This window comes from Nelumbo lutea, chromosome 3 (assembly GCF_056320005.1).
Source record: "Nelumbo lutea isolate HS-2025 chromosome 3, American lotus-T2T, whole genome shotgun sequence".
NCBI classification, from domain to species: domain Eukaryota; kingdom Viridiplantae; phylum Streptophyta; class Magnoliopsida; order Proteales; family Nelumbonaceae; genus Nelumbo; species Nelumbo lutea.
Window position 1 is genome coordinate 1,838,033 of NC_142686.1, and position 20,731 is coordinate 1,858,763.

General features: G+C 39.4%; 1 protein-coding gene across 4 annotated transcripts in view; it reads left to right on the forward strand.

The window, feature by feature from the left end:
• LOC148862331 (ADP-ribosylation factor GTPase-activating protein AGD3-like) overlaps positions 1 to 20,731 on the forward strand; it is a 117,537-nt gene that overhangs the window by 67,230 nt on the left and 29,576 nt on the right. For all 4 annotated transcript variants that reach the window (XM_088978522.1, XM_088978523.1, XM_088978521.1 and 1 more), the window contains one exon: positions 9,607 to 9,651. In XM_088978522.1, coding sequence (XP_088834648.1) covers positions 9,607 to 9,651 — 45 coding nt within the window. The remainder of the gene's footprint in view (positions 1 to 9,606; positions 9,652 to 20,731) is intronic.

Here is a 20,731-nt window from a genome sequence, read left to right on the forward strand (position 1 = left end):
TGAATCTGTGCCAAAGGAAATATGTCCTTGATCTATTGGAAGAAACAGGATTGTAAGGTGCAAACCGACTGAGTCCCCTATGGAACCAAATGTTAAGTTGAGCAGTGATACAAGAGAAGTATTTGAAGATCCTGGAAGGTATAGACAACTAGTGGGAAAGCTGAACTATCTGACTATCACGAGACCCGACATCTCCTTTGCAATCAGTGTGGTGAGCCAATTCATGCAGAACCCTTGTATACCTCACTGGGATGCAGTCTTTAGAATTGTGAGGTATCTGAAAGGAACTCCAGGTCGTGGGCTATTGTATAAACCAAGAGGAAAACTTGAAGTAGTTGGGTATACAGATGCAGGCTGGGCAGGCTCAGTGAGTGACAGAAGATCTACTATAGGCTATTGCACATTTCTGGGAGGAAATCTTGTGACATGGAAGAGTAAAAAAGCAGATGGTTGTAGCCAGAAGCAGTGCTGAAGCCGAATATAGGGCCATGGCTCACACTACCTGTGAATTAGTGTGGCTGAGGAATCTCCTACATGAAATTGGGTTTCACATGGATAAACCTATGAAATTGTACTGTGACAACCAAGCTGCACTACATATCTCATCCAATCGTATCTTTCATGGGAGAACAAAGCACATAGAAGTTGATTGCCACTTTGTGAGAGAGAAGGTTCTTGCCAGAGAGATAAATACAGAACATGTGGGCTCCAATGACCAGTGGGCAGATTTGTTTACAAAAGCTCTAAACTCAGGGAAAGTGAACTATCTATGTAACAAACTGGGATTATATGACATATATTCTCCAGCTTGAGGGGGAGTGTTAAGAGGTGCCGAATAGGGGTAGTTTAGTTTTCTTCTGTTTATTAAGTAACTTGCTTATGTGGCAGTGTTATTAGAGTTACTCTGCCCCACACTTAAGTATGGTCATTTCTGTCTTTGTAACTATGATTAGAACCTAATATAGATTAAGGGGGTCGACTGAATGGGTAACCCATCAGATTTTCGACAAACCCTTCTTCTTCTACTCTTCTTCTTTTTCTTCTCCTCTTCCTGTTCGGACTACTATAGCAACACTCGAAACAGAGTTGATGTAGAAGAACTTGTGATGTTGTAGTGCGATATTTAAGCAGCAATTAACATTGTTCATTACACGGTTCAGCATGATAGAACAAAGCATATAGAGGTAGACAGACAATCCATAAGAGAAAGGATGACATCTAGAAATAAGCTTGAAAATGATCTACACAAGTTGGGAACATTGTTGTCAAGGCGACACCTAGGCGGGCGCCTAGTAGGGGTGCTCACGGTTCAGGTAACCGAACCGTGGGCCTTTTTGTGAACCGAACTGGTAGTACCGGTTTCAAAAAATTGGTAACCGGAACCGAACCGAAACCAGTTGGTTAACTGGATGACCGGTTCGGTTCACTTGTTTTTTAGTTTTTATAATATTTATTTAAAAAATATATAAATATATATAAATTATTATATTTTAAATAATAAATAATAAATAATATATTATAAATATATATATGTTTATTTTATATAATGCATATTTATTAATTTATAATATATAAAATATATATATAATATACATAAATATATAGAAAAACATGTATACTAGTCGGTTCGGTTAACCATTGGTTTTTTATATTGGTTAACCGAAACCAAACATGTATACTAACCGTTTTTTGGTTTGTTTCGATCGGTTCGGTTTCTTTTGCTCATCCCTAGCGCCTAGGTGACAAGGCACCCTTGGAGGCTCGCCTCGCCCAGTCCCCAAGCAGTTTTTCATACTATGTAATAAAATACTTTTATATTGTTATTTTTTTTTAGATCATAATTATAAAATAGACATTATTAAAGAAAAATATTCATTTTTGTGTTTATAAACTAATTTCTTTTTATTATTTTCTTATTTGTTAGGGTATAATCAACACAAACATTGCTAATTGCTGTATTGAACCCTCAATGACTTCAAAATCTGAACCAACAAGTAAGGGAAGAACTTAAAATTTTGTCTAATCGACATATTTTTCTTCCACCTTTTCTTTTCTTCTTTTTCTATAATAAAAATAGGGGTTCAGCCCCTATATTTTTTGAATTTTATTTCCTTTCTTCTTTTTCTTTTCGTAAATATGTTGATTTTCTAGACTTAAACATGAAGTTTATAATTTTCTTATGAAAATTATGGATAGTTATTAAAGAAAGTTGGTTATGGAACCTAGGGAACTACCCTAGGATATGTGATTTTTACTTGAAAAAATCCATCGCCTAGGCGGACAGCAACAAGGCACCCCCCTATCGCCTAGCCTCGCCTCGTCTTGGCGCCTTGAAAACTATGGTTGGGAATGTGTGACATCTACTCCCAACTTGAGGTGGAGTGTTGAGATTCAACAATTTCTATGATTTTCTTTTTATAATCATTTATTAGTGTTATTGAGCCCAAGGCCCATTAGTTTATGTTGTTTCTTTGGAACTACTTTTATGTTATGAACAGTTGACATCCCATTAATGGCATATTAGTCTTTGTAATCGATCTTTTTTATGAGTATATAAGATAATGAGTGGGGAAGCCAGATCATCATTGGCTCCTCCCCATCTCTTCTTATCTTTCTTTTGTTCTCTTCTCACTAAGAACTCTTTCTTTCTTTCTTTCTTTTTTCACTGTTATCAAATCAGATTATTGTTTTCTCTTTTTCTACTGTTTAGAAATGGAAACCCATTGTACATGCATCCAAATGTATATGCCAAGGTTTACAGTGAATGAATACAATATAATACTTTAACTTTTTCTCTCTCTCTCTCTCTCAGAAAAAAAAGAGCTATAAGATCAAATAATTATGAGCAAACTGCACAACTTTATAATACTAAGGGAGAAGAAAAAAATAAGTGTTTTGATGGTTCAGACAAGTTCTGTTCAAAGAGCAGAAAGGAGAAATATGTCAAACTAGAGAGTCTAAACCCTCCTAGTCGACCATAACCTTTTATTATATTCATTAAGCATACAAAGTCAAATATGCCCCTACTTAAGTATGGGACAAGAAATTTAAAATAAAACAGTATTGCCAAGTCACCACTTCAAGTAAAGTGAAAAAGACCAAGCTACCCCTACTTGGCCAACTCTAAACTCCCCCTCAAGCTGGAGAATATATGTCATATAATCCCAGTTTGTTACATTTATAATTCACTCTCCCTGAACTCAAACCTTTTGTGAACAAGTCTGCCCATTGATCACCCGAACTAACATGCTTTGTGCTTATCTCTCCAGTAAGGACTTTCTCCCTTACAAAATGGCAATCAACCTCTATATGTTTAGTCATCTCATGAAAAATTGGATTAGATGAGATGTGGATTGCAACTTGGTTATCATAGTACTAGTTCACATGTGGTATGTGCCATGTCTATATATTTAACTTCAGCACTACTTGCCACAACAGTTTGCGTTTTACTTCTCCATGTCACCAGATTTCCTCCAAGAAACGTGCGATACCCTATAGTAGATCTCCTATCTGACACCGAGCCTGCCCAATCTGCATTTGTATATCTGACTATCTCAAGACTTCCTCCTTGCTTGTACAACAACCCGTAACCTGGAGCTCCTTTCAAGTATCGTACAATTCTAAGAACTACATCCAAGTGAGGTATTCGAGGATTTTGCATATATTGGCTCATCACACTGACGATAAAGGAGATGTTTGGTCTAGTAATGGTTAGGTAGTTCAGCTTCCCCACTAATCATCTATATCTTCTAGGATCATCAAACATTTCACTTGCATCATTGCTCAACTTAGCATTTGGTTCCATGGATGTTTTAGCTAGTTTAACACCCAACAACATTGTTTCTTCCAGTAGATCAAGAACATATTTTCTTCGGCACAAATTTATACATTGTTTCGACTTGGCAACTTCTATACCCAAGAAATACTTAAACATCCCAAGATCTTTTATTTGGAAATGGTCTTGTAGGAAGGCCTTTAGCCTGTCAATCCCTAGTTTGTCACAACCGGTTATGTCTATATCATCCACATAAACCACTAATAAAATCTTTCTGACTTCAAAATCATAGTTGAACATTGAATGATCAACATGACATTGTTTCATTCCGAAAATTTTCACCAGTTCACTGAACTTCCCAAACCAAGCATGAGGGGATTATTTCAGCTCATAAATTGCCTTTTTGAGTCTACACACTTACCATCCTCCCCTTGAGCAACAAACCCTGGTGTTTGTTCAATGTAGACTTCTGCCAAAAGATCATCGTGGAGGAAGGCATTTTTAATGTCAAGTTGAAACAAAGTTTGATCATACATAACTGCCAAGGAAACCAACAAACGAACTGAACCAATCTTAACAACAGGAGAGAAGGTTTCTATATAATCCACCCCATATAATTGCGAGTAACCCTTAGCAACTAGTCGGGCTTTCAACCATTCCACACCATAGTTTTCAAGGCGCCAAGGCAAGGCTAGGCAATAGGGGGGAGTCTGCCTAGGCAATGGATTTTTTTATGTTAAAAACATAGATCCTATGGTAGTTCCCTAGGTACCATAACCATATTTCTTTATTAATTATTCATAATTTTCAAAAGAAAAGTATAAAGTTCATATTAAAGTATAGAAAATCAACACGTTCATGAGAAGAAAAAGAAGGAAAATAAAATTGAAAAAAAATATAGGGGCTGAACCCTTATTTTTGTTATTGGAAAAGAAGAAAAGAAAAAAGTATTGGTAGTAGTAGTAGAAGAAGAAGAAGAAGAAGTAGAATAATATATGCAAGAAGAAAATGTGTTGATTAAATAAAATTTTAAGTTCTTCCTTACTTATTGGTTTAGATTTTGAAGTCCTTGAGGGTTCAATACAGCATTTAACAATGTTTGTGTTGATTAAACCTTAATAAATAAGAAAATAATAAAAAAAATAGTATATAAACACACAAATGATTATTTTAGTTTAATAATGCCTATTTTATAATTATAATTTCAAAAAAGAATGAACAAAAAAGTATTTCATAATATAGTAAAAAAGTGCTTGGCGATTAGGCGAGGCGAGCCTCAAAGGGAACCTTGTTGCCTAGGCGTCGCCTTGACATCTATGTTCCACACTCCCATCTGGTATATATTTAACCATATACACCCATTTACAACCTACAACATGCTTACTTGAAAGAAGAGTAGTGAAATTCCACGTGTGATTGTGTTGAAGAGCAAAGAGTTCCTCCTCCATTGCTTGACGCCACCCTGTCGAAGTAAGAGCCTCCTAGACATCCTTGGGTATTGATATATAGGACAACAAAGAAACAAACTGACAATGTGAAGTGGAAAGATGAGAAACAAAAACATAATTGGATATGGGATGTAAGGTACAACCATGTTTACCTTTCCACAACGCAATGGGAAGATCTAGATCAAAAGAGGTAGGCAGCTCTGTGATAGGAGCAACTACAAGATCCGTAGATGAGGTAGAAGTTGGAGGAGGTTCCGATGTCTGTCAATGAGTATACACATGCTGGATCGGTGGTTGTTCAGTAGGAATTTGCATTGGAGTAGGTGAAGGCTCATGCATAACAAGAACAACTGGAATGTGATCTCCAATGGGAAGAGGAAGAGGTATCAATGGTGAAGAGGCCAAGACATCAGGACCCGAGAAGAACGACATGGACTAAAAAAATTGACATCAGGATAGACAAATGACTTTCGAGTGGTAGGATTGTAACATTTATACCCTTTCTGGGTCCGAGAATAGCCAAGAAAGATACACTTAATAGAATGTACATCTAACTTGTCTAAACTAGTGCTCAGATTATTAACAAAGCACACACACCCAAAGACCCGGGGAGTTAATGGAAATGGAGATAATGTGGGGAACAAAATAGAAAAGGGATACTGACCATGAAGGATGGATGAGGGCATCCGATTAATGAGTTAACAAGTGAGCACTACATCACTCAAAAAACGCTTAGGAACATTCATATGATGAAGGATAGACCGAGTAGTCTCAAAAAGATGACGGTTCTTTTGTTCAACCACCCCATTTTGTTGAGGGGTGGATGCACACGAAGTCTAATGAATGATGCCATGTTGTTCCAAATATTGTTGAAAGAAAGTAAGAAAGTATTCTCTATCGTTATCTTAACGAAGAATTTTTATTGGAACACCAAATTGCGTACGTATTTCAGCATGAAATTTTTGAAAAGTAGAAAATAATTCACTTCTTTCATTAAATAAATCCATGTCATCCTTGAACAACCATCAATGGAAATGACAAAATACTTATAACCATTATAGGACTCAATTTGTATTGGACCCCAAACATTTGAATGAACTAAAGCAAAATTTCACAACATACGACTATCAACCCTAGGACTAAAGGAAATTTGATGGTGTTTCCCATATTGACATGACTCACACTACAAAGAAGACAAATGACTCAAAGAAGGAACTAGTAGCTTGAGAGTTTTAAGAGATGGACGTCCTAGTCGGCAGTGCCATTTGAGAGGAGTTAGGGAAGTCTGAAATGCAATTGAAGATCCACCACCGGCAAGATAATACAACCCACCAGCTTTAGATCCTGAAAAACACAAAATGATGGGTAAAAAGTGATAGAACAATGAAGGGCCTTAGTTAATTTACTAACAAACATAAGGTTGAATGTAAATTTGGGCACATATAGAACAAAGGATAAAGAAAGAGATGCAATATCAACATTACCAACACCACAAATGGGAGAAGAAGAATCATTGGCTAGGATAACAGTTTGGGATGTGGAAATTTCAAAGAGGGAAGAGAACGCACCTAGAGTCCCAGTTATGTGATCAGAGGCTCTAGAATCAATGATCCAATGAGAAGGTTTGGATGCCAGACAAGTCATACTTGATTGAGCAAGGGTAGTAGTTTTCTGTTGTGAAGTGGCTTGAAGGAACCTCTTATACTCATCTTGTGGTACACTCATCATCTCCTTCCCAGAAGTAGATGTAGAATGTGTTTGATCATAACAGAAATTAATTGAATGTCCTTCCCTGCCACAATGTGTACACTTCCTAGTAGTGTGCCCTCTTCCTCTACCACAGCCTCCCCTTGAGTTACAACCTCCATCACTTCCACTACCACGACCAAACATGGGACCACCATGGCCTCCTCGAAATGCATATCCTCCCCCTCTATTTCCACGTCCACCTCTTTGCTACAACAAACGCTGATCTGTCAAAAGTTTTAGTACTCTCTGTGGGTCCCAAGGAAATCCTATGGAGCCAAGCAAATACTTCCTCTAGTGTAAGAAGAGCAGAGCCTCCCAATATTTGTGCTCTAATTGGTTCATATTCTGATTTCAGCCCTACTAAAAACCTGGTTGCATCAAGTTGCTCCCATTGTTGTTGCTGAATTTTGACATCTGAAGTGAGGGGGTGATAGACATTAAGTTCATTCCTGAGGTTCCTCATACTGGCCTAATACTCTTCAAGGGTCTGATTTTCTTGCTGTAAATTAAAGTACTTTTGATAGAGCTGATATACTCTCGTAGTATTGTCCTGTCCAGAATAAAGTTTCTTTGCATGCTCCATATTTCCTTAGTTGTATCTAAGAACATAAAGTTTGCACTTATCTGGGGATCCATACCGTTCCATAACCATGTCTTGATTTGGGCATCCTCTTGTTCCCAATCATCAAACCCTAGAGATTTAGCTGATGGTTTATCCTCCTTCACATGTTTCACCTTCCTCTTGGCCTTGAGAAAAACCTCCACCGACTTGGCCCATGGCCCATAATTTTCATCATTAAGTTTAATTGGTGTCATTTGCACACCTAAGTGGTCTAAGGGGATCATCACACTAGATTTCTGATCACTACCACCATCACCTCACAGCACTCTTTCAACCAGCCACCATAAAAAAACTACCACCATTGAGACATTCAGACCCATTCGGCCATCTCCTTCAAAAAAAAAAAAAAAAATCCTCACACCACTATTGATAGCCAACCACCATAACTGTAACAAACAAGGAAGAAAACCCTCTTGAAACTGCTCAGTAGAGGGTCTGAACCACCATACACATGACCATACAAAGACTAGGGCTGTCACTCATGGTGGCAGCAATCTTAGAATCACCAATCTAGGGCTGCCACACCTTCCTAACGCCTGTAATGGAGATTGCGGCAATCCTGGAATCACCAAAAAGGTTGCCACAGCCTTCTACTTGGTGTAACCCAGATCGTAGCCCAGAAAAAAGGAGAAATTAAGACGAGGAGAGATCACATGTCCTGAAACTTTGAGATCACAGCCTTCCTTTTTTGTATTTATCGCTCTGATACCATGTTTTGATGGTTCAGACAAGTTCTGTTCAGAGATAGAGAGGAGAAGAAGAAGAAGAAGAAGAGAGGAGAAAGGAGAAATCTGTCGAACTAGAGAGTCTAAACCCTCCTAGTCGACCATAACCTTTTATTATACTCATTTAGGGTACAAAGTCAAATATGCCCCTACTTAAGTATGGGACAAGAAATTTAAAATACAACAGTATTGCCAAATCACCACTTAAAGCAAAATGAAAAAGACTAAGTTACCCCTACTTGGCCAACTCTAACAATAAGTTTTGGCATATTGAAAATTGAAATCAATATGTGTATGTACTCTCTTGCACAGAAAAAATGATTTTGCTTGATTCAAACCCATTGGAGCAATATGAGATTGACAATTGGCATTTCTCTATATATTCCTTGAATTCCCTACCTTTTTTTGCTTCATCTTTTTAATGTTCTTTACCATTTTCTTTCATATTCTCATTACTTTTGAAGTGAGAAGATATAAGGCATTTAGGATTGAACAGTGTTGATGTTAATGACTACTGTATTAACTGAAGCAGGTTAAGTTCTAGGTGAAGGATTTGGAGTCTTAAAAATGAATGATTGGAATAGAAATCCACAAGAGAAATTGTGATGACTTACATTCAGTTTCTGAAAAAAGGAATGACATGATAAATCCCATCAACATTTATGTAGGATTATTACCTAATATAGAAGGCAAAACCACCATAATTTCTGTCTATTTTGAGAACGATGCTAAAATATATTTTGACAAAGTTACACTGCCTAAGACTACTGTATTGGTGTTTTATTGCTGGGGCTACCACTCATACCATTTCTCCTATGTTCCTCTTTTTGGTTGAACTTAAAAGTTTTATAATGTGCTATTTTGGAAATCCCTAAGAAAATAGTTTTCTTTGTGTTTTCAGTGACAATGTGGGTATGTTGAAATCAGAGTCAAGAAATTAGCACTTCAGCAGGAGTGAAAATCTTGTTCATCTGGTGGCAAAGTTCAGCCAATTCATTAACTTATAGCTTAGATTGAGTGAAAATTCATTGGAGGTGTTACTTTGGGGGAACTGCCATGCCTTGCTTTGTTTTCCATGGTTATTTATGAGTTAAGGCATGGGTTTGGGCCTCATGTACTCTCTCCTCTTCTTGGTAGTTTGCCAATTTAAAGCACTGTTCTGGAATTAAATAGTTAGATGCATCATATATTTAGGTCTTCTTCATATACTCCCTACAGCTTATATATTTCTTTAATATTTTTATAAAAACTGCATTTTTTTATGCGACGAATCGTATATTGGTGCAGGAAGCACGGAAGCGTTTTGAGAAAGCTAGCCTTATTTATGACCAGGTATGTCCTAGTGTCTTTTAGTTAATTTATGATGAAGTGTGGCTTACTGTCTTTAACTTCTTAATGGAATGGCAATGACATGCATATAATACTGAAACCTCAATGAACCTAGGAACCCCTTTACTTAGATGCTCACCAGTGAATGCAAAGACTTCAAACTCTTTTTCTCCTCAAATGTCAACCAGCAAAGCATAAACCAAAAACCCCCTTAAGAAAAAGCTTCCCTGCAACTCCACTTCCAAGAGAAGAGTTAAGCTCTTTACCTCTCCTGCATCTTTCCTTCCCTATGTTTTAATCTCTCTCTCTCTCTCTCTCTCTCTCTCACACACACACACACACACACACACACACACACACACACACGCGCAAAACTAAGTTTGTTCTACAATTCCACTTTGTTCATTCCATGCCCTTTTCGCTTGCCCCTCGAAATATGATCATCCAATGATCATATTTTGCCAAAAATCCCAGCAACAAGAAAGGTAGAATTTCAAAAGTTCACAAAACCCTAGTGCTGAAATTACACATATGAGAAAACTGATTTTGCTCATAGGACTGATTGGGTTCTTGGATCATGAAAGATCAGATCATTTTGGATAAAGATTGAGTGCATTATCTGATTTCAAAGTCCACAAATGCAGAATTCGAAGTGGTGTTCACACCCAAGTTTGAATCTTCCCGATAACACTGCAACAAGTTGAAAATGTTGCCACTCTATCCTTGCAGTCTTAGATATCTTCTCCAGAATATACTGAAGCAATGGTCCGACCTTTGTCACGTTTTTGGGTGATTTTCTTGAGCCAAAACAAGGCTGGAATAGAGCTTGAACCAATGGATATAAGCTCTAGTCGAGTGAGGTTTAAAACCCTAGTTTAAATGTCTCACATGGGTGATCGAATTCAGCTAAAAGGGAGAACAAAGCATGGTTCAATACCCTCCCATTCCTCTCTATTTATAGACTTGGGAGGGCTGCAAGAGCCCTCTCCTAACCTATTTACAACTCCTAATTCATTTAGGGTAAGATTAGAGAGAGTCCAACTCTCTTAAATCAGCCATTAGATTGGAATAGTTGACAAATAAAAGTTGAAACTAGGGTTTAGAAGAGAGAAAGCAAGAGGAGAGAAGAAGAAGAAGAAGAGATGTGTTGAGAGGTGTGTTCTTATCATTGTTCACACCCTTAAAAAAATAACTTTATACTTTGAAAATAGTAATTACAAGGAAGCCCCTACTTGGGCGCCCAAATACAAAAATAGTACAAGGAAGAGAAAAAGTTCCAAAAATACCTCTGTCTAAGCAATTTCAACATTCCCCCTCAAGCTGAGCATATATGTCAATCATGCCCAGCTTGTCAAGGTTCTTAGCAAACTTTGGATGGTTGATACCTTTAGTAAGGCAATCAACTAGTTGGTCTTCCGACCTTACAAAAGGAAGGCAAATCTCTTCGCTAGCAACCTTTTCTCTAATGAAGTGTCTATCCACCTCAATATGCTTTGTATGATCATGTTGGACAGGATTGTATGCAATATTTATGGCTGCTTGATTGTCACAATATAGTCTCATTGGGATATCTGCTTGGATGCCCATCTCAATCAATAAGGTCTTCAACCAGAGTAGTTCAGACACTTCATGAACCATTGCCCTATACTCTACCTCAGCACTAGAACGAGTAACCACAGATTGTTTATTACTTCTCCATGAAACCACATTGCCTCCCATTAAGGCACAATAACCATATGTAGATCTTCTATCATCAATGGACCCTGCTCAATCAACATCTGTGTAAGCCTCAATCTTTAGATGGCCGTGATTGGAATACAACATCCCTTTATCAGGGCATCCTTTCAAGTAGGCTAAAATTCCGTTAACTGCCTACATATGAGATGTCCTGGGTTCATGCATATATTGGCTAACCACTCTAACAGCATAGGATATGTCAGGTCTAGTCAAGCAAAGATACAGAAGACGGCCTACCAATCTTTGATATATCCCCCTGTCTGGAAGAACTTCTTTAGTGGAACTCAACTTGTAGTTTGGATCAATTGGAGTTTCTGCAGGCTTACACCCTAATTTCCCAACTTCATGAAGCAAATCAAGTACATACTTCCTTTTTGACAGAAAAATTCCCTTCTTGGATCTTGCAACTTCAATGCCAAGAAAATACCGAAGATCACCAAGGTCCTTAATCTCAAATTCAAAAGAGAGGAAGGACTTTAATTGAGAGATACCTGTGATATCATCGCTTGTCACAACAATATCATCAACATATACTATCAACATTGTTACTTTACCATCAACTCTTCTAATGAATAAGGTGTGGTTAGCTTGAGATTGAGCAAACTCAATCTTTAAGATAGCATTTCTGAACTTGTCAAACCAGGCTCTCGGGGACCGTTTGAGTCCATACAAGGACTTCTTCAGGCGACAAACTTTTCCATCACTGTTAGGAAAGCTTACCCCAGGTGGTAACTCCATATACAATTTCTCTTGTAAGTCTCCATTAAGGAAGGCATTCTTTACATCCATTTGATATAAAGGCCAAGAGTAATGGGCAGCAAGAAACAGGATCACACAAATAGAGTTCATTTTAGCTACTAGAGCAAAGGTTTCTAGATAATCAATGCCATAAGTTTGAGTGTATCCTTTGGCTACAAGTCGAGCTTTGTACCTCTCAATTGAGCTATCTGCCTTGTGCTTAACAGTATAAACCCACTTACACCCAACAAGAATCTTATCTTTTGGGCAAGGAACAACCTCCCAAGTCTGGTTCTTTATTAAGGCATCCATCTCTTGGTTCATAGCTTCCTTCCAATGAGGGGACTGCATTGCCTCTGTAACACTGCGAAGGATGGAAACATAAGAGATGGCAGAAATATAGGCACAATAGGAAGGTGAGAGAGCATCATAAGACAAATAGTTAGTAATAGGATACTTGCTACATGTCATCTTCCCTTTTCAAATGGCAATAGGAAGATCAAAATCAGAATCAATAATAGGATAGTTAGGAGCTTTAAGATTACCTGAGTCTGGGGAATCAAATTGTGATGGGCATTCAGTTTCAGGAGCCACCCTCTTATTGCGCCTGATGAAAAACTGTTGCTAGGACCAAGGTTGATACATAGGAGGAGGAGGAGGAGAAGGAATACCATTGTTACAAGGAAGAGAGGGAGGAACAGAGGTAGGTACAGGAAGACAAAAGGGAGTCCAATCTTCACTTGCATTCTCCCCCTGAAGAGAAGGATGGGATGACTGGAAAAAGGAAGAGGACTCCAAAAATGTAACATCTTTAGAGACATATCTCTTGCCAGATAAAGTATCAAAGCATCTATAGCCTTTCTGGACTGAAGAGTAACCAGGGAATACATATTTAAGTGATTTAGGATCAAACTTATGTCGGGAAGGACTCATATCAGGAACAAAACAAACAAAACCAAAGATCTTGAGGGGTAGATTAAAAGGAGGTTCATCGGGGAAGAGAAGTTGATGAGGAGAATGAAGGTTTAGGACCCTTGACGGGAGTTTGTTATAAGATACACAATTGTCTCAACAACGTCACCCCAAAAACGAGTGGGAAAATGAGTTTGAAACAGTAGACCACGAGCAACTTCAACGACATGCCAGTTCTTCCTTTCAGCCACCCCATTTTGTTGTGGAGTATGACTACATGAACTTTGGTGAGTGATACCCCGATCTTCAAGAAATCTATGCAACTGATGTTCAAAGTATTCTCTGGCATTGTCAGATCTTATTATTTTCACTCTTTTCTCAAACTGTCTACCATATTCATGAAGTTTTGAACAATCATAAGAACATCATCCCGACTTTTCATCAAGTAGAGCCATGTATACTGACTGTAGTCATCAATGAAGAGGATGAAATATTTATACCCACCCATGCAAGGGATAGCATATGGGCCCCAAACATCAGTATGGATCAACTGAAAAGCAACGTTACTTCTTTTACTGCTTGCAAAATATGTGGTTCTACATTGTTTGGACAAATGACAAACTTTACATTGAAAATTCAACTTTGGCACAGATTCAAACAAGTATGGAAACAAGAGTTCTACAGAATTGAAAGACATATGACCAAGACGACAATGCCATAATTTCAAAAGACTCATTTTTTCATTTGAACAAAACTTAGTTTGGCTTGATAGTCCATGCTCCGAAGGTCCATCAAAGAGGTAGACTCCATCAACTTCATGCCCGCTTCCAATCATCTTCCCCGTGCTTAGGTCCTGAAAAACACAATGGATAGGAAAAAAAGTTACTGAGCAACTAATAGACAACAAATTTTTATTTAGTTGGGGCACATGAAGAACAAATCCAAGAGAAAGGTGATGAGTGAGTTTGACTTCACCCTGACCCGAAATAGGGGTCTGAGATCCATCAACAACAGTAATCTTGCCCTTCCTTGGGGTTAACTTATATGAGGTAAAATGTGAGGGTATACCAGTCATATGGGCACTGGTCCCAAAGTCTATAATCCATGGGCTAAAAGATGTGGAACAAGCAAGTGCAATACCTGTTTTGGCATATGAACTAGATGGATTACTAGGTCCAGAACCAGATGAGGAGGATGTACCACCCTTTTCCAGCTGCAACAATTTATTCCTAAGTTTGTCCATTACGTCAAAGGAGTCAAGCACATCAAAAGGTTGAGCACCATTACCAATTCTAGCTAAGTGAGCATTGCCCTTCTTACCAGTTTTATACTTTTCCGGCTCTAAATGAGGATTGAACTTCCAACACCTTTCCTTAGTGTGTCTTGGCTTCTTGCAATAATCACAAATAACATCCTCAGCCTTCTCAATAATAGGGTGTTTACTAGTATTTTGCTTGGGTCGAGATGGCATAAAAGCAGAGTGATCAATCATAGGAGGTTGCATCATGGCAGTCCTTTGACTTTCTTCCCCTTGTACAAGGGAGTAAGCGAAAGCAAGAGAGACAATGCCATCACTAAGAATGTGTTGCCTGGTAAAATCAAACTCTAGATTTAAGCCAACCAAGAAATCAAAGATTCTATTATCTTCTATGTACTTTCGATATTGGTCACCATCTTCAGGGTCCTTCCATACAAGTGCTTTCAAGTGATCCATTTCTTCCCAAATAGATTGTAGAGAAGAGAAATACATAGCCACAGATCTCTCCCCTTGGTGCATACTACAAGCTTCCCTCCGAAGATGGTACAATCTAGTTGTATTGTTAACTTGGGAATAAGTGGCAACAACTCTATCCCAAATATCTTTCGCCATTGGAAGAAACATGTAGTTTCAGGCAATATGAGGTTGCATTGAGCAAATCAGCCATGTAGTTTCCTGTGATGAATCCTAGTTTACCTCTCCCAGTAATGGTAAGTTTAGCAAATTGATACCACTCTAAAAAATTGGTTCCATCAAGTTTTATTGTAGTTATCATCCCACTAGCAATATCTGCAATTCCCGGAAACACATTGGAAACCATTTGAACATCCTTAGGGCTATCCCCGAGACAATCCCTTTGTGAGAAGATCTGCCCACTGATTTCCTGAGCTCACATGAGATGTGGTTATCACCCCACTTATCACTTTATCTCTTACAAAGTGACTATCAACCTCAATATGCTTAGTTCTCTCATGAAAGACGGGATTGGAAGAGATGTGAACAGCAGCTTGGTTATCACAGTATAGTTTCATGGGTTTGTCAATTGAGAATCCCATCTCTTGAAGCAAGTTCTTCAGCCATAGTAGCTCACATGTGGTTTGGGCCATAGCCCTGTACTCTGTTCTGCACTACTTCTTGCCACCATTGTTTGTTTCTTGCTCTTCCAAGTTACAAGATTGCCACCGAGGAAGGTACAATACCCTGTAGTTGATCTCCTATCTGATATAGAACCAGCCCAGTCAGCATCTGTGTACCCTACTATCTCAAGAGTTCCTCCACTTTGGTATAACAAACCACGTCCTGGAGCACCTTTTAGGTACCTAACAATTCTCAGAATAGCTTCCCAGTGAGGAACCCGAGGATGTTGCATAAACTGGCTTACCACATTCACAGCAAATGATATATCTAGTCGGGTAATGGTCAGTAGTTCAATTTGCCCACCAACCTTCTGTATCTTCCAGGATCATCAAACTCTTCACCCGCATCAACACTCAGCTTGGCATTGAGTTCCATAGGAGTCTCTGCTGGTTTAGCACCTAACAACCCTGTTTCTTCAAGTAGATCAAGAACATATTTTCTCTGACATAGGTTGATCCCATGTTTTGACCTCGCAACCTGTATTCCCAGGAAATATTTCAGCTTCCCCAGATCTTTCGTATTGAAGTGATCCTGTAAGAATTTCTTCAACTTGTTGATTCCATTGCTATCACTCCCAGTTATGACAATATCATCCACGTACACGACTAGCAAGATTTTCCCATCCTTTGAGTTATAGCTGAACACAGAATGATCAACCTGACATTGTTTCATCCCAAAGGTTTTCATCACTTCACTGAACCTGCCAAACCAAGCACGTGGAGATTGTTTCAGTCCATAAATTGCATTTTTGAGCCTACACACTTTGCCAGACTCCCCCTGAGCAACAAACCCTGGTGGTTGCTCCATATACACCTCCTCAACTAGATCACCATGCAGGAAGGCATTTTTGATGTCAAGTTGTACAAGAGGCCAATCATACATAGCAGCTAATGAAATCAGCACCCGAACTGAACCAATCTTAGCCACTGGAGAAAATGTCTCTATATAGTCCACACCATACATCTGAGAATAACCCTTGGCCACCAACATCGCTTTCAATCACTCCACACTGCCATCAGGAAAAAACTTCATTGTGTAGACCCATTTACACCCAACTGTGTGCTTACCGGAAGGAAGAGCGGTGAGTTCCCACGTGTGATTATGTTGTAGAGTAGAGAGTTCTTCCATGGCTTGCTGCCACCCTAGGGAGGCAAGAGCTTCCTGGACAGTCTTGGGAATGGGAACAGATGAGAGTAATGATATAAATTTGCAATGAGAAGCAGAAAGGTGAGCAGTAGAAACATAGTGTGAAATGGGGTGAGAAGTACAAGTACGTTTACCTTTTCGTAGAGCAATAGGAAGATCAGGATCTGAAGGAGAAGGTGCAGTAGCAGGATCTGTCGACAGGGGCTGAAGTGGAGGAGGGCCCGATGCACTTCTGCAGGTATACACTTGAGTGATTGGCGGCTTCTCAGTAGTAACGGGCATAGGATGTGCATCTGCAGTAGAAATAGGAGCTACTGGAACGATGTCCACAACAGGTACAGGAAGGGGAACCACAGAGGGAGAGGAAGAGACCCCAACATCTGAGAAGAACGGAACTGACTCAAAGAAGGCGACATTAGAGCACACAAACGATTTATAGGATTTTGTGTTATAACACTTCTACCCTTTCTGAGTCCTTGAGTAGCCAAGAAAGATACACTTAGTAGCTCGAGCATTTAGCTTGTCTAACCCAGGCCCCAAGTGTTTAACAAAACAAACACAACCAAAGATTCTTGGGGTAAGAGGAAATGGAGATAAAGTGGGAAACAACATGGAGAAAGGGGATTGACTTCCAAGGATTGACATGGGCATCCGATTGATCAGAAAACAGGATGTGAGAACAGCATCACTCCAAAAATGTTATGGGACATTCATATTAATCATCAAGGATCGAGCAGTTTCAAGAAGATGTCAATTTTTTCGTTCAGCTACACCGTTCTGTTGTGGGGTGTAGGCACAAGAAGTTTGATGAATGATCCCATGATGTTCTAGGTATTGCTGAAATGGTGAGGAGTTGTATTCTTTGGCATTATCGGAGCGAAGAATTTTAATATGAACACCAAATTGAGTGCATATTTCAGCATAAAATTTTTGAAAAGTAGGGAACAACTCTTTACGATCTTTTATAAGATAAATCCATGTCATCCTTGAAAAGTCATCAACAAAGATTACAAAATACTTATATCCATTGTACGACACCACTTTAATTGGACCCCATACATCGGAATGAACTAAAGAGAAAGGATTTGAGACACGACTATCAACTCTTGGACTAAATGAGACTCTATGATGTTTACCCAATTGACATGACTCAAGGAAGGAACCAGTAACTTCAAGGCCTTGAGAGAAGGATGACCAAGTCTGTAGTGCCATTGAAGAGGAGTAAGAGATGACTGAAAAGCTACTGGAGGACCACCACCATCAAGGTAATATAATCCACCTGCTTCATGCCCTCCACCAATCTTCCTCCCCGTCTTGAGATCTTGAAACACACAAGAAGAAGGGTAGAAGGTTACAGAACAATTAAGAGACTTGGTTAATCTACTGACAGACATAAGGTTAAAAGGAAACTTAGGAACATATAAAACAGATGATAAAGGCAAGGAGGAGAGATTAACATCACCAACACCACAGATAGGAGATGTAGAACCATTAGCAAGTGTAACTGTTTGAGGTGTGGAGGAGTGGGACAGGGAAGAAAATACATAATGAGTCCCAGACATATGGTCCGCGGCCCCGGAGTCAATGATCCAGTGTGAGTCTTTGGAAGCTAAGCAAGCCATACCTGAATGGGCAAGTGTAGCGGTGTTCTGCTGAGATGTTTGAATGAACTGCTCATATATTTCACGTGGTACACTCACCATTTCCTTCTCAGAAGCACAAGTAGATGTGGAGAGGATTGGGTCAGTTTGCTAACTTTCAGTAATTGTGTCACTACCCTTAGTCCTAGCATGGTTAGCCCAAGTGTTGGGTGCACCACGCAAATCATAGCAGAAATTAACTGTGTGCCCCTCTAAACCACAATGTGTACACTTTCTCTGAGTGTTACTCTTTCCTCTTTCCGGACCTCCCCCTGAGTCTCGGCCTCCAGTCCGGTCACTAGCCCTGCTAAACATGTGACCACCACGGTTGCTTGGGAGTCCACTCCTGACACCACCACTTCTATTTCCACGACCACCCCCTTTAGTCACTACCAAACCAGATCTGTCAGAGAGAGAAGAATGTTCTCCCGACTCAATAGATGTCCTCTTGAGACGAGCAAAGACTTTCTTCAAGTGAGGGAAGAGCAGATCCTCCCAATATTTGTGCTCTAACAGGATCATATTCAGCCTTCAACCCCACAAGAAACCTTGTCACATCAAGCTGCTCACGTTGCTGTTGTTGGATCTGAACATCTGATGTTAGAGGATGATACACATTAAGCTCATTACAAATGTTCCTCAAACTTGCATAGTACTCTTCTAAGCTTTGACTCCCTTGCTTCAAATTGAAATACTCTTGGTACAACTGATACACCCTAGTTGTATTGTCTTGTCCAGAGTATAACTTCTTAGCATGATCCTAGATTTCCTTAGTTGTATTTAGGAACATGAAGTTCACACTAATCTTTGGTTCCTTGCTGTTCCAGAGCCATGTCATTATCTGTGCATCTACTTGTTCCCAGTTACTGAACCCAGTTACCTTCCCCTTGGCCTTCAAGAACACCTCCATAGATTTTGCCCATGGTACATAATTCTCACCATTCAACTTGATGGATGTCATTTGAACACTTAAATAATCTGGAGAAAGCATGACACCTGTTTTGTTATCATCCCCATTTTCAAATGAAGCCATCTTAATTATTTCACCTTCAAATATACAACACAACCTCATACTCTTTCACAAGACTTATCTCACTGATACACCACGAATTCCAGCTTCTTGAAATACACATTACACAGCACGCACTAAGGCTGAAATCACTCATTCTTCACATCAAACACCTGGGCTGCACACTGCAGAACCATTCACCATCAACACACTAAGACTGAAATCACTTAGTCCTCACATCAAACACTTGGGCTGCACACTGCAGAACTGATTACACACAAGGTATAGGAGATCACTTTTAAATATTTTGAAACATAGATACACCAATCACCACGACACAACCACCACCAATTTACTGCTGTTGTGAACTTCAGCAGTCGACAACTCTTCTTTCAACATAAATACGAAGAGAAATGCAGAGGAACACGACTGAGATGCATATCAGTCTCACTGAGCACCACCACAACCAACTTTTGAAACAAAAGGAAACATTCGCAGTTACTTACTTGGACAAACAACAGTAGTGTTCATACCTGTCCACATTCAGCCCTCTTCGACACTGAATAGAGGGTTTAGTATACCACTCCAACGACCACCACAGCAACGACCGGAGGCATCCTCACCTCCAGGCCCACAAAACGATAGCTCCTTTTCAGCCCCTTATCGAACCTCCACTCAGATCAGTTGAAAAGGAAGAAGATGACTGTGAAAGTTGGCGGCGAACCCAGAAAGAGAACATCAGCAAGAAAGATATGAGGATACGACCTTACAACTCTGATACCATGTTAGTAAACCCTAGCAGATTCTAGGTTGAAGTAGAGAAGAAGAAAGAAAAGAGGAAGAAGAAGAAAAAGAAGAAAGAAAGGTTCGGCCAGACTAGAAGAGAGTAAAAAAAATCACTCTTCCCTAGCTGACCCACTTGTATTTATTCAAAAACATAGAGTTATAGGAAAGACCATTTTGTCCCTCATAGAAGATGGGACACATAACTTAAACTCAGATACAATAGACCTTTCACTCTCAAGAAGATAATCCAGAATGACCAAAATACCCCTGACTCGAGCATTCTAACAATGAAGATACTTTCTAACCAACCAAAATGACCCCAATACTTAACCAAAGCCACAAACCCAAGAACCAAGGTCATCACACGGTTAAGATACAAAAGGAGGCCAAAAAACCAAATTGGCGGCAAAATAAAGGGAGAAGAAAAACTCCCAAAAATTATACAAGGCTCAGAAAATTACGGGACCACTTTCTGTCTTTCCCAAAGACTAAAGCGACCTAAATGGCCTAGGTTTTACAACGGAAGAAGCCATTGAACATGATGCACAAGGCTCGAATGAGGGCAAGAGTCATGGCAAAATTCCTCTAAAATCAGGGCGAATCAAACCATGTAAGTTTCATTGACTGCCTCCAACACCTGTACGGACTGCTGAGATCATCTGGCAGCGGTCTGGTGTCAGCAGTTCACCTCATGAGAGAGGATCAGCAGGAGAGGTACTC